This window comes from Ahaetulla prasina, chromosome 2 (assembly GCF_028640845.1).
Source record: "Ahaetulla prasina isolate Xishuangbanna chromosome 2, ASM2864084v1, whole genome shotgun sequence".
NCBI lineage: Eukaryota > Metazoa > Chordata > Lepidosauria > Squamata > Colubridae > Ahaetulla > Ahaetulla prasina.
In genome coordinates this window covers 236,256,262-236,271,363 of record NC_080540.1, presented here as the reverse complement: position 1 = coordinate 236,271,363, position 15,102 = coordinate 236,256,262, and the positions used below count along the sequence as shown (strand labels likewise).

At 38.2% G+C, this 15,102-nt stretch overlaps 2 protein-coding genes across 6 annotated transcripts in view; both read left to right on the top strand.

Annotated features, from left to right (window-relative positions):
- The first annotated feature begins 496 nt into the window (after window positions 1–496).
- Window positions 497–8,415, top strand: QNG1 (Q-nucleotide N-glycosylase 1). 3 transcript variants are annotated; one of them, XM_058165729.1, is made up of 5 exons: window positions 497–662; window positions 1,860–2,234; window positions 4,077–4,336; window positions 5,418–5,613; window positions 7,906–8,415. In XM_058165729.1, exons 2-5 carry the CDS (start codon window positions 1,898–1,900, stop codon window positions 8,136–8,138), a joined length of 1,026 nt encoding a protein of 341 aa, XP_058021712.1. In that variant the 5' UTR covers window positions 497–662; window positions 1,860–1,897; the 3' UTR covers window positions 8,139–8,415. The 3 variants fall into 3 exon arrangements, with proteins under 3 accessions (XP_058021712.1, XP_058021710.1, XP_058021711.1); XM_058165727.1 differs by lacking the exon at window positions 497–662 and adding an exon at window positions 761–939; XM_058165728.1 differs by lacking the exon at window positions 497–662 and adding an exon at window positions 765–935.
- A 1,615-nt stretch (window positions 8,416–10,030) lies between these two features.
- The window catches only part of KIF27 (kinesin family member 27), a 30,812-nt gene continuing 25,740 nt past the window's right edge, over window positions 10,031–15,102 (top strand). For 2 of the 3 annotated variants that reach the window (XM_058165719.1, XM_058165718.1), the window contains exons 1-3: window positions 10,031–10,755; window positions 11,537–11,937; window positions 14,754–14,954. In XM_058165719.1, the coding sequence (XP_058021702.1) occupies window positions 11,640–11,937; window positions 14,754–14,954 (499 nt within the window). In that variant the 5' untranslated portion in view covers window positions 10,031–10,755; window positions 11,537–11,639. The remainder of the gene's footprint in view (window positions 10,756–11,536; window positions 11,938–14,753; window positions 14,955–15,102) is intronic. The other variant, XM_058165720.1, reaches the window with a different exon arrangement.

Genomic DNA, 15,102 nt, shown 5'->3' with positions numbered 1-15,102 from the left:
GAGAAAATTCTGATATAAGAGGGACCCTGTAGGATGGTGTTGGATGATTTAAAAAAACTAATAGGAAACGTTAAAACCAGTGAGACCCAGATGGTGTAAAGAGGATTGAATTACAGACTACAGATTGCTGAACTGAAGATTTTGAAGTTTCACATTTCAAACTGCATGAACGAAGATTGATTCACCCACATACACACTTCTAAGTCTGGTTAATGGGGGGTGGGGCTATGTTCTCTGATTCTACCTTAGTTGTAAAAACCCAGTGGCGTGAAAGTGGGCCAAATAACCACCTCTACACACAGTAAGGCGGCCACTTTTGAGCAGCTTTTAGTCTGCCTGGACCGAAAAGTAGCTGCCAGGAGTCAACACTAACTGCAAAAAAGAAACTAAACCAACCCACCAGGGATTCACCATGACGCAAGATACAGTAAAACATGGGTGTAGCTGCTCGCCAGATACCAGCATGTTGCAGCTGGCGCCGATATCCGGTAACGTTTTTGAGTTCCGCACTAATTATGCAAATATAGTCCATTCTGATTGGAGGGTGAAGCAAGGACGATTAGAGAAAGATTGAAAGGAAGAAACGCCGTTTTGTACCGACGGAGATCACTCGTGGGTTTACTGAGCAAAGCATACCCAAATCGAGTACGGTATCTTTAAAGGTAAGATGGGTTTGATCTTTTGGCGAGACGTTGTGACTTTTTGCTAGAAGTCTGCACACTTCCGGGTGTTTTACGTAGGCCTAAGATCCGCAGACAGTCCTTGTTTGGCCATGTGAGTAGAGAACGAGGAGAAAAATTTTTGTTCTCTTCCTGCCTGTCATGAAAACCCAGAAGCAGCCAAGAATCAAATACCAATCTGAATGCGACTTGGCGCCTGCCGGTGTGAAAATACTCCAGGGAATCGGATCGGATTGGCAGACGAGCGCTGCTCCTGTTGGTAACCCGCTTCTGGCCGCGCAGCTTTTGTGTGTTCGATGACTAGCGCTGGACTAGATCAGCGTTTCAAAATTCTGATCAGCCCTAAAGTGTTACTTTGTAGCAAGATTTCCTAAAGCGATCGGTGAAAGTGCGGGTCGTGGCGGGTATGGGGGTCGGAGGATGGAACTTTTTTCACGTCTATTGTTCGAGTGAACCCTTGTTAGGTTGGCTGAGAATAGGAGCGCTTTCTATCACTTCATTTCTGCCGTTCGTGCATTCATTAAAATGAGAATCTCCCTCTGATAAAAAGACATCGCTTTGATCATTTTATTAGGCAATATTGGTTTTTAACTGAGGGGGGTTGGGGAACAAGTTTTCTAAAAATCAAAATACTGTATTGGTCACCAAGACAATCCGTGCATTCAGTGGGTGGAGCTAAAACCTTCAGGGCAATCACAACCAGTTTTATTTCTATAGGAAATCGTGACTTTCCACGAAAATAGGACTAGCCTATCCCTTAAAATGGTTGCAGAAGGACTCTTAACTCTTTGCTACCATCTAATGGGCCTCCAATTTTTTTGCAGACCAGATCTGATAGTCCTTCATAAAAGAAGTTTCAGGGCAGAGGTGAGACTTAAGAAGTAAGAAACAAAAGTCAGAGGAAGACAATGGCATAGACTTTGTCCATGAGGTCCTCAAGAATAAGATTCAATTTGGCAAAGATTCTACATTTTATTTTCCCATTGCAATTTTTGATTTCTGAGGCACATCAGATAACCTTGCATGACCAATCTACTTACCTTAAACTGATAGAATTTACTTCTGCGTAACCTATACAGGGATTGCTTACAATTTGGAAAGACCTGGGAAGATAAATGGATTGTCAACAGAATAAATGTTATGTATCTTTCTTGAATTCTATCAACTCTGCATTTATAGGTCAAAGACTAACACATTTATTCAGAAACAAGGAAAATATGGAAGCAATTTTAAATCCTAAGGAATCTGCCAAGCTTATAGCAGAAAACAGCAAAGATGTGTACATTGAAGACGGTGGTGTGCAAAAGGTTGCAGAGATGTTGTTTGATAAAGTCACAGAGAAGGAATTCAGTGTGGCTGGCTGGAAGTCTTCTCATGAGTTAAACCCTCAAGAAGCAAGTGAAGATGCAGTGAACTGGGTATTTGTTGCTGATGTGCTCAATTTTTCCTTTTGGTCTGAACATGAAGACCATAAATGCTTGGTGAAATACAAAGGCAAGACTTACAGTGGCTTTTGGTCTCTTTGTGCTGCCATCAACAGAGCACTTGATGAAGGTTAGTTTTCTGAATTACATTGATTAGAAGTACACTGAAGGGTGTGTTTGGACTTTACACTACAGATATATGAATAGCAATAGAATAAACAAGACTCTTTCATGAAGTAGAATAAAGTTGAGTGGAAATTACAGGTTGTCCTTGAGCCCAATGTTTCCATTGCTAAGCAAGACAGTGGTTAACTCTGTTTTGCAACATTTTTCAACCTTTCTGCCACAGTTGTTAAATGAATCATTCTTTCATTCAGCAAATCTGATTTCCCCATTGACTTTGTGTGAAGCTGGCTGGGAAAGTTACAAAAGGTGATCACATGATCCCAGGACAGTGCAACTGTTCTAAATACATACCAGTTACCAAGCCTCCAAATTTTAATCACATGACCATTGGAGATGCTGCAGTGTTCCTAAGTTTGAAAACCGGTCATGTCACTTTTTTTCAGTACCTTTGTAACTTTGGTCGCTATGGTTGCAAGTCAAGGACTACTTGCAGGTGATTATGAATGTAATTTCATATAATGCCATCAGACTATCTTGTTGTAATATAGCATTGAATAGCTTCAGTGGTCAAACAACCTGTTACACTGAATGAGCAGTATAAAAATGTTTACTCCTGTTCCAAAGTATCAAGATTCAAATTAGGCTTACTTTTTTTTTTCCTCTCCAGAATCTGCCCATATGACCAGGAATTAGACAAAATAAAATAAAATAAAGGCATTCCCATTGGAGGGATTTCCCCTCTTTTAATTTTCTCTGCCAGAAGGAAGAATATGGAGAAACTTGGCTGCAATAACAGAAGCGGGGATTAATTCTCAGATGTGTTCGCCCTACAAATCTGACTGGGACTAATCTGGATTAGGGTTTGGAACTTGCTTTCAATAATAATAAAGATTAGGAAACTTCATATGACATGCCTTATTATAAAGCATTAAGTGAAAAAGGATCAGAACATGACTGTAAAGAATGTTCCTTAGCTTGCCTCTGCTATCAATACTTGGCTCCCAAACAGTTGCTGTCATGGTATTAGACAAGCCTTGAGAGCAGTCTAGTGGAAGGCAGCTAGCGCAGATTGGAAAGCTGCCTCTTCAAATTTAGTGGTAAATTGCTTCTATGCTGTTATGCAGAGAACTTGCATGAACAGGTCTTTGAAGTCACCAGCAGTCAAATTCAACTCAAAGAAAACATTAACATATTTTCCTCCCTTTCTCCCAGGAGTGAAATCCAGCAGGTTCTGACAGGTTCTGGAGAACCAGTAGTGGAAATGTTGAGTGGTTCAGAGAACCGTTAGCAGAAATTTTGAGTAGTTCGGGGAACCGGCAAATACCACCTCTGACTGGTTCCAGAGTGGGACGGGAATGGGGATTTTGCAATATCCTTCCCCCAGGAGTGGGGGGGGGCAATGGGGATTTTGCAGTATCCTTCCCCTGCCATGCCCACCAAGCCACGCCCACCAAGCCACACCACGCCCAAGCCACGGCCACAGAACCGGTAGTAAAAAAAATTGAATTTCACCACTGCTTTCTCATCAATGATCATCTTCAATTGAGTTGTCTTCACTAATGTCAATCAAAGGAAAAAAAGTATTTTTAAAAATTATAAATATTTTCATTTTTTAAAATATAATTTGAATAGAATAGTATATTAAATTGTAATTCCAATAGCAGGTTCAGTATAGCATATTTAGAGGTAAATTAACTGAGAAATAAATTGTATAGTTGATCCGATAATCAGCCTAAATAAATTCTGTTTCCTAATTAGAACATTTTTAAATTTTCTTCATCTTGTATTTTACTAATTATCTCAAATGTAATTAATGATTCTTTTTTATTTGTTGCCCTTTCTGAAGGAACACCCATTACTAGTGCTTCTTATTATGCCACTATGACCTTGGATCAGGTGAAGCATGCATTTCGTTCTGATACAGAGGTGCCTATGCCTTTAATTGAGGAGAGACATCACGTACTAAATGAAGCTGGAACAATTCTGCTGGAGAAATTTGGGGGCTCCTATCTCACATGCGTTAAAGAAAGTGGGAAAAGTGCCCAAAAATTATTACAGATAATAGTGGAAAATTTTCCATCTTTTAGAGATGAAGCTACATTTCAGGTAAATCTCTTACAGTCTGCATTTTCAGCTAACATCTTTCTTTCTCTCTTTCTTTCTTTCTTTCTTTCTTTCTTTCTTTCTTTCTTTCTTTCTTTCTTTCTTTCTTTCTTTCTTTCTTTCTTTTTGATGAGAAAAATGGTCAAGAACTGCTGCATAACAGTGTCTCATTTTGTGCTGTGGCAGTGGAAAATACCACAGCACGCATCTTCTATGATCTTATTGTCTAACATAGATAATGGGATGACCAATATTCCGAAACTGCTACGGAATTGAAACCACACATATTTGTATTAAGAATTATTCCAGTTTGTATAAATTAAAAATATCACAATTTACCAAGATATATGATGATAATGGCAAGAATCCAGTGGGCACAGTTTTGGAAAAGATAACCTTTGTTGATGATATAAGATTGAGAGCAATGGAAAAATAAGCTGCTATAGCCAATATTCAGAACAAAAGTCTGACCAAATTAAGGCAGGAATGGTTCCCTTACATAAAACATATTAGCAAGGCAAGATATATTACGACTTTCAGAGAAAAGAGAGATTGATTAAAACAACTGCGAAAAAAATATGACTCAAGCACATAGCCGTAGAAGCTGAAAGCAGGTTATAATTAAATACTGTAGCAGGTAATATTGGGGAAAAATGAAAGAGGGGAGGTGTTACTGGATACTTCTTTTTACAGTGTTTGGCTCTTACATCATATCTTATTGCATCTCTGTTTTTGATTTTTTGCAATACTTAGCCAATAATGAAACTAATGCAAAAATAGTGTAGAGTACATAGTATTCTCTCCTCCAATAGAGCAAGAACCTTATGGAATAGGTTTGTGTTAAGATATAGCTATAGCTCAGAGTCCTCCATGTAGTGGGCTTAAACCTGTATCTTCCCACTCCTAAGTGTGGCATGACAGCTCTGTATGAGCTGTCATGTTTCATATAATTCTCATCATATTTAGCTTCTTTTGAAATGAAAGGTGGTAAGAGTTGAAATAACAATTAAAATCTGTAAATGTGACTACATTCCAATCATTCTAATTACTTTGTTGTTGTTGTTGTTTCTCCTTTTCCTACCAGGGTAGAAAGGTAGCTTTTTACAAACGGGCGCAAATCCTTGTGGCTGACACCTGGAGTGTGTTGGAGGGGAAAAGAGATGGCTGCTTCAGTGATATTTCCAAAATCTCTATATTTGCTGATTACAGGATACCACAAGTTCTTGTTCATTTAGGAGCAATGAGATATTCAGAAGAATTAATGAACAAACTTAAGAAAGGTATTAAATTACTCATGATCATGAAGAATTTCTATTTCACCTGCCACTTTATATCAGTAGTCTTTGATGTACAGCAACAGAAATAAACATTAGAGAAATTGAGTTATCTATTCCCAGAAAACACAATCTACAATTGCCTTCATTCATTACGTTATCTTACATAGATACCTTGGAGTAAGCCCCAAATACTTACTTTTGAGTATAAATGTAAAAGACAATGCTGAGTACTTTACTTTTTCACTTTTTATTATGCAGAAAGAAAAAAATAAAAGGGAAAAGTACCGTATATACTCGAGTATAAGCCGAGTTTTTCAGCACGTTTTTTGTGCTGAAAAACGTCCCCTCGGCTTATACTCGGGTCTATACGGCTTATACTCGAGTTTTTGGTTTTTTTTAAGCCCCTCGGCTTATACTCGAGTATATACGGCTTATACTCGAGTTTTTGTTTTTTTTTAAGCCCCTCGGCTTATACTCGAGTATATACGGCTTATACTCGAGTTTTTTTTTTCTTCTTTTTTTCACATTTTACCGGACGGCGCGGGGAAGCCCTGCCGGTGCAGTGAGAGGGCGGGGCGGGGGAGCCGCCAGCCTTCTCAGCTGAGGGAGGGAGGGTTTCCCCAACCGGTAGGTGCCTCATTTCCCACCCTCGGCTTATACTCGAGTCCCCAGTTTACCCCAGTTTTTGGGGTAAAATTGGGGACCTCGGCTTATACTCGGATCGGCTTATATTCGAGTATATACGGTAAGATTTTTTTCCAAATTTTCTGTTCTGGTATTTCAGATGTAGAATGCCATTTCTTGTCTAGGAAAGAAGACATTTCATTTTAAAATTATTTGTCAGCGATGAACATGAGGAATTTGATTGCTAAAACATGTATACCCAGTTTTTTTCCCTGGTACCTCAATCCATGTGTACTTGTGTTTGCCAAATCTTATTTTCCTTCCATCTATCTATGTTCCTCTGTAACAGTATTGCGGAATCAAAAGTCAAGCTGGCAATTGTCACCACATAAACCCTTTGTTCAAAAGTGTCAGTCACTTGCGTATACAAAGGGGCAGCTCTTCAATCAGAAGATTGCAACTACCATCTTAACCAACTAGGCTAAACTAATATCTAGATTGCAGTCCATTTTTTTATTGTACCTTGTTGGCTGTTGATATTGTGAGCCAACCAGGGTCGCTATTTCAAATTAGTGTTTAAATGTAGCTAAATAAAATTAAAAATCTAGAGGGGCTATTTCAAAATGCCAGAGCCATAACAGAATGCACTGCCTGGCCTCTCCTCATGTCACATAAGCAGGGAAAAACTAACAACTTCTTCCAGAATATGTGTATTAAGATTTTGTCAATCCATTTGAAAAATGAACTTTTGTAAGGGTTGAAAATTTGTATTCAAGAGTAATTAAATACTTGATTGCCCATGTTGCAAGTTCATGATTGGGAATTTTTTTTACCAAGAAGTTTAATAACTGCAGATAGTTGCATGTTTAGCTTTATCAGGGAGGCATGTTGGCTTGTTTACAATTCTGTTTAACTGTTGCTAAATATAGTTTATATTGACATTGATAATGTCATACTTATTTGTCTACTCTAAAATAAGTTCTAATATAATTCAACAACCTTTACTTTCTATTAATGTATATCAGAAGCACTAGTAATCTCTCATTTATGGATTTAATCTTGTATGTGGAAATTAACTATTAGACCACTTTTCTTGATTTCTACTACATTTCCTAAACTTCCTGCATCTTTGTTCCTCTTGCCATTCAAAAATCTATGGCTGTTATCCGATCAGTGTATGCTGAGCTGAGACGAACCATTTTCTTTCTGAGATTCCAGTAATTTGTTTCATGTTTCCTTCTGCAAGAAGATTGCCTTTTTCTGTGCAATACAATGCAGGAAACAATAATTCCTGGCCTACCTCTCATGTAGGCCTTCTCCTAATAGGATACAGGCAGCCTCTTGGAGTAACAGCCTACTCAAACAGAACTATCAAAGATCCTTTTGAAGGGCACATTTGACCCAGTTAGGAAAAGTATTAGGAATGTTATGAAGGGCAAAGAAAATATGGGGAATGAGACATAAATAAGCAATTCAAAACTACTGCAACCCTTTCAATTTAGTTGTATGGTAATTACTTGGTAGATTAAGATACTGAAAATATGTAACTTGAATGAACCCGGTTAATGTAAAAAAAAAAAAGAGTTAGGTATACATTGATTAAAATATTTCCTCTTATATTCCCATTTTCTTTATTCATGTTATTTTCTTTGATCCTTCCCTACCTTGCAGGGCATATGTTCCAGTTTGGAGACAATCAGGAAGTGGAGATTCGAGGTTGTAGTATTTGGTGTTGTGAGCTTATCTGCAACGGTTTGCTTGAACTTTATAAAAAGAAAGGTGACAACATGAGTGAAAAGATTAATGCGGTTCTCCTTGATTATTATCTATGGGACTATGCTCGGGATCATCGAGAAGATATGAAAGGAGTACCTTTTCACTGTGTACGTTCCATATACTATTAATACCATTTATACATGATAATGATATAAAGCATCAAAATCTCCAAAATTTCTACATATAATTTGGATTTTTAAAAAAAAAATTGGCATGGCTGCCCACGTGTTAATTTAAGATTTGGGTCTTTAATCTCCATTTTATCAGAAGAAAGGCATTTTCTTGAATATTGACATTCCAATTCTGTAAGCAATATATTTCTTTAATGGGTTTGATTAAAATGTATGAAACTGGTAAAAAAAATCTGGATTACATATAAAATAAAATAAAAATCTTACAAATTAATATTGTAATCAAATTATCTACTTGTGTGCATGTATCTAAACATGCATTTGAGTAAAGACAAGTTCAGTTTACATTTGATGTACCTTCTGAAGTTGTATGCTGCTCAGTAGGAATTATTTTGTTCAAAAATTGTAATGTCATTCAGCAACATTGATTCAAAGTTTATACACAAGACTTTTTTTTAAAAAAAATCTGGATTACATATAAAATAAAATAAAAATCTTACAAATTAATATTGTAATCAAATTATCTACTTGTGTGCATGTATCTAAACATGCATTTGAGTAAAGACAAGTTCAGTTTACATTTGATGTACCTTCTGAAGTTGTATGCTGCTCAGTAGGAATTATTTTGTTCAAAAATTGTAATGTCATTCAGCAACATTGATTCAAAGTTTATACACAAGACTTTTTTTTAAAAAAAATCTGAAATTACAACTAAAGAATAAAACCAACAACAAAAAGCAATCAGTAATATTTCAATTATTAAAAATATTTTTAAAATGTGAAGGTCAAGTTAACAAAGATTAATAACTGATTCTTTAGAAAAAAACAACTTGATCCTTATTAAAATATTAAAATTAATATTAAAATACGTTTATTAAAATTCTTGTTTATTTAAATTTAGTTGACTTGGTTGATACAAAAGACTAAGTAATTGGATGAGAGACTACCAGGAAATCTTTGGATTGTAAGATAAAATGGGAAATATATATATTTTTAAATCTTAGAAGGTTTTAAAAAAACAAAACAAAACACAGCCTTGTTCAAACAATCACCAGGAGTTGACCTCAACGTAAAGAATTATTATTTTTTATCCTTTGATTCTTCTGCATACAGATAACAGGTATTGAAATAAGCCCTTTCTATACAGATATTCCTCAACTTACAACCATTTGCCGGTTACAACGGCACTGAAAAAAGTGACCTATGACCGTTTTTCACACATAAGATGTGCTGCAACCCATGTTGCAGCATCCCCTGGTCCTGTGATCAAAATTCAGATGCTTGGCAACTGGTTGATATTTATGATGTTTGCAGCATCCTGGGTCATGTGATCACCTTTTGTGACCTTCTGATAAGCAAAGTCAATGGGGAAGCCAGGTTTACTTAATAACCATATTACTAACTTAACAGCTTATTTTTTTTATTTTTTTATTTTTGTCAAGCATATATAAGATTACAGATAAAAGTATAAACATGATTATGAGTACATGAAATGTATAAACATGATTATGAGTACATGAAATGGATACGAATAAAAAGGGACATTAGGACAGGGACGGTAGGCATGGTGGTGTGCTTATGTACACCAAGTGATTTATTTAAGAACTGGCAAGAAAGGTCCTAAAATGGGGCAAAATTCACTTAACAACTCTCACTTAGCAACAGAAATTTTGGGCTCAATTGTGGTCGGAAGTCAAGGACCTGTAGTAAAATCATGGATTCTTCCAGCTTATACATTTATTTATTATTTAAAGAATAACATTATTATTTATTTATTTATCTTTAAAGAAGATAAACCATTCCTGAGCTTGACTTTAGGGGGTGATTTGTCCAATCAATTGGATTGATTTCAATTAGGGGAGGGGAGTGAGATGCCTGCGCCCCCTGCATCAACAAGGACAGTTGGGAATGATAACATCTGAGGATACCATGTTGAGGAATTAGATGTTTTGCCATCTAGGATTTTTTCTGCCCCCACATATGCCACTATGCTTGTAATCCAGTAGCAATGGAATCAAGCGAAGCACTTCAGTGTAAATTAAGTTCATTTTCGTGGTCCCTTTGCTTAAGACAGGGATGTCCAACCTTGGCAACTATAAGATCTGTGGACTTCAACTCCAGCATGGGAATTGTAGGGAGTTAAAGTCGACAAGTCATAAAAGTTACCATGGTTGGACACCCCCTGCCTGAAAGCAACAACAGGCGCTTCACCCCCGCCCTCAGCTTTCGGGAACGCTTGCCAGACCGAGCGGATGGAGACACCGACACCAATGCGCCTGCTCCGAGAACGCGCGCTACGCTCGGCGGCCTATCAGAGGAGGCGACGGCGGTCTCAGGGAAGACGCTGGTTCTGTCAGCGGCGGGAGCGTTTCGTAGTTGCCTAGTGAACCAATGTAAACAAAAGGCGGAAGCAGAGGGGGGTGTTCCGGCTTCTGCTCCGCTGTTGTTGAGGGGCAGCCTGGAAGTGGGAGTTTTAAGGTCCGCCGCAAGCTCGGCAAGGCAGGTGCTGCCCAACAAGCTGGTCCCGCCGCGAGCGAGTCCGTTTGGATCTTAACCCGAAGACTAACGCGAACAGCGCAAGCTACGGGGACGCGCTCAGGAGGGAGCGCTTTTTGTGAGTTTGAGCGTGTCGGAGAGATCAGGAGGGAAGGGATGGGAGTGAGGTCAAGTAAAAAACCGGTTTTTAAAAAAATCCTCTCGTGTAGTAGTTACGCCTGTTATAATTTGTACTGCATATAGGACATATAGCGGTTTTTAATGCTAATTTTTTAAAGAAAAAGATACTCCTACACACAGGGAAAATAGAATAGTATAGTATAGTACTATAGTATATTATATAGTAGTATAGTATAGAATTATTTTTTAGAGTAGAATAGAATAGAATAGAATAGAATAGAATAGAATAGAATAGAATAGAATAGAATAGAATAGAATAGAATAGGAGTACAAAAAGAACAGAATAGAAATATAGTACAAAATGGCATCACAGGAGTTTCCACTATTTTAGTGATTAGTTTTAAGTAACGAAATGCCTGGCTTTGAGAAGTACAAATCGTAGTTAAAATCTGAATACGTGAAATAGCAACTGACAGCAGCACAATGTAAATCATAAAATGAGATTAAGAATTATGGTTATCTATATCTGACCAACTATGTTAAGAGAGACCCTCATTTCAGATGAGGCACATTTAGTTATTTTGGACATAATTTTAGTTCTCCCACAGTTTAATTAATCATTCTTCTTGAACAAGAAACCTGCATTATCCTTTCAGCAGTTAACTGTATGTACAAAGCTAATTCAGTAGTAAGCTTTGGTTGAGGAAAATAGGTTCCTAGATTTAGCATTTTTTTTACTTCAATGAAAATAATCTCTAAAATGTTTTTGCTTCCTATAGAATATCTTTAACTGTCAAACATAGAAGACTGAGAATAGTATGAAGAAAAAAATTAAAGAAAAGTTGTGAATATTAAAATTAACAAATGGACATATAAGCTGCAATGGAAGAAATTCCTGTTAAAGTGGCAGTAAGAATAAGACCTTTACTCTCAAAAGAAATACTTCACAATCATCAAGTATGTGTGAGATTAATCTCAAATACTCAGCAAATTATCATTGGAAAGGACCGTGTCTTCACTTTTGACTTTGTTTTTGGCAAGCATTCAACCCAAGATGAAGTCTATACAACATGTATTAAGCCATTGGTAGCATCTTTGATCGAAGGATACAATGCTACTGTTTTTGCATATGGACAGACAGGCTCTGGAAAAACTTATACTATTGGAGGAGGTCACATTGGTATGTTCTGAAAAGTTGGTTATTATTTGACCATAACTATATGGTCAAAAAAAGCACTGAAAAAGGAATAATAAGAGCAATATTTTTGCAAACTGAATATTTATTGATAATTGCTGTCCCTGATGCTTCATTTTAGAACAGGTTGGGACTATCTAGACCCGTTCCAGTCCGGTTTCCGGCCCGGTTACAGCACGGAGACGGCTTTGGTCGCGTTGGTGGATGATCTCTGGAGGGCCAGGGATAGGGGTTGTTCCTCTGCCCTGGTCCTATTAGACCTCTCAGCGGCTTTTGATACCATCGACCATGGTATCCTGCTGCGCCGGTTGGAGGGATTGGGAGTGGGAGGCACCGTTTACCGGTGGTTCTCCTCCTATCTCTCCGACCGGTCGCAGTCGGTGTTGACAGGGGGGCAGAGGTCGGCCCCGAGGCGCCTCACTTGTGGGGTGCCGCAGGGATCGATCCTCTCGCCCCTTCTGTTCAACATCTACATGAAGCCGCTGGGTGAGATCATCAGTGGTTCGTGTGAGGTACCAGCTGTATGCGGATGACACCCAGCTGTACTTTTCCACACCGACCACCCCAACGGTTATCAAGTGCTGTCCCGTGTCTGGAGGCCGACGGGTCTGGATGGGGAGAAACAGGCTCAAGCTCAATCCTCCAAGACAGAGTGGCTGTGGATGCCGCATCCCGCACAGTCAGCTAACCGCGGCTGACCATCGGTGGCGAGTCATTGGCCCCGATGGAGAGGGTGCGAACTTAGGCGCCCTCCTGGATGAACGGCTGTCTCTAGAAGATCATTTGACGGCCGCTCCAGGAGAGCGTTCTACCAGGTTCGCCTGGTGCGCCAGTTGCGCCTTTCTGGACCGGGAGGCCCTATGCACGGTCACCACGCCTCGTGACGCCTCGCCTGGATTACTGCAACGCCTCTACATGGGGCTTCCTTGAAGGGCATCCGGAGGCTGCAGTTAGTCCAGAATGCGGCTGCGCTGGTGATAGATGGAGCCCTCGTGGCTCCCGTGATAACACCCATCCTGCGCAGGCTGCACTGGCTACCTGTGGCCTTCCGGTGCGCTTCAAGGTTTTGGTGACCACCTTTAAAGCGCTCCATGGCATAGGGCCGGGTTATCTACGGGACCGTCTACTGCGACCAGATACCTCTCACCGACCCGTGCGCTCTCACAGAGAGGGACTCCTCAGGGTGCCGTCAGCTAGGCAGTGTCGTCTGGCGACGCCCAGGGGAAGGGCCTTCTCTGTGGGGGCTCCCACCCTCTGGAACGAACTCCCCCCAGGACTCCGTCAACTTCCAGATCTTCGAACCTTCCATCGCGAGCTCAAGACTCATTTATTCATCTGTGCAGGACTGGCTTAGACTTTTAAATTTAGAGGGGTTTTAAATTGATTTTAATATTTATATTTCTATTTTTAAAAATTGGTATTATTAATTATTGGCATTAGAATAAGTCTTTTAATGATTATTTTAATTTGTATATTGATGTTTTTTATATGCCTGTAAACCGCCCTGAGTCCTTTGGGAGATAGGGCGGTATATAAGTTTAAATAATAAATAAATAAATAAATAAATAAAGGTTGGGTAATTCTATTTAAAATAGTTTAATATCCAGCATGAAGATTACAGTAGCCCATCTAACATTTCCATACTAATTATTGGTCTAAAATATTTTAACTTAAATGAACAAAACTCATAGTATTACAGATAATGTGGCATATTTCATTCTAATTTCTGTCACATGTTTTGTAGATACTGTCAGAACATTATACTGGGTACTTTGATAGTAATCTTTTATAAAAGGCATTTCTATCAAATGCCATTTTCTTTCTAAGATATTAATTTTGGAATAGCTATTACATTTTTAAAAAGTCTCTAGTGTTGTCTTTTGGCCAGTTTAGAGGTTCCATACAAATTTGTGAGAAGGGGAGCAAATTTAGGCTAGTTGCCCTATTATGTGGCCATATCAGGAAAATCGACTCCAAAGAAAGGCTAAAACTATTTGAACTGGGATTGGTTATAATAAAAGAATCTTGAAACTCTTCTATACTTTCTCCTCCTTCTCATAGTTCAATAAATTAGAGGAAGCATCTGTCTGTGCCAGTTCTAAATATTATCTTTTTGTTCTGGACTTAAAATATAGTTCAGCCCCTTTTGCCTAGGTAACAGTTCCTGCATATCTTCGTCAGTATCTTCCTAACTCTAAATGTTCTTACCTATTTTTACCTATTACAAATAAAGTGGTAGCTAAAGGAATTGCATTTTAAAATTATACTGGTGACATTTTCCTTGTGAATAAAACTTTACACCTGACCAGAATACTAGGGTATTAATTAGCATCACACTGGAGTTATGAAGTACTTTTCTACCCCTCATTGTCAGGGACTGAGGGAGAAGGAGAATCCTCCCAAATGAGAGATATCCTCTTCTTCAACCCATCACACCAAAAATAAGCCATAGTCCACAGCTCTTCATCACAAGTTTCTGAAGTGTTTGTGGTGTTCTGGGAATTATCAGAAGGAAAAAGGAAAGTAGGTTTCTCTCAACTTCCCCCCCCCCCGCCCAATCTGACACTGAGTATGAATTTCCTAGATTTGTTTGTTTTTGCTTAGTCGTTTCTCCCCTGTATTTTTATCTCTGATGGTATGACTGATTTATATGACCCTGACAATTGAATGTGATATACATACAGCATATTGAGCTAAAAGTCATTCAGATTCCTTTTACTTAATTTTTAGTATTGCTATGATATTTTGGAGTCTGCATATTTCAGCTCCATATTTGGATTAAAATCTTTTTCTCATTTTAGCATCAGTTGCTGAAGAAGAGAGAGGTATTATTCCACGGGCAATTGAAGAAATATTTCAGATTATTTCTGAAAACCATAATACTGATTTTGCAGTTAAAGTTTCGTACATAGAAGTCTATAAAGAAGAACTCAGAGATCTCCTGGAACTAGAGACATCTATGAAAGATTTGCATATTAGAGAAGATGAAAAGGGCAATACAGGTCGAAATATAAATTTCAACTGTTTTTATTTGCTAATAATTTTGAAACATTTTTAAAATGTGTGTTCATATTTTCTATATGAACCTCTAAAATAATGTTAAGTTCATATTATTAAATTTGAATTATTCAGAGGAAATGTAATTTTCAT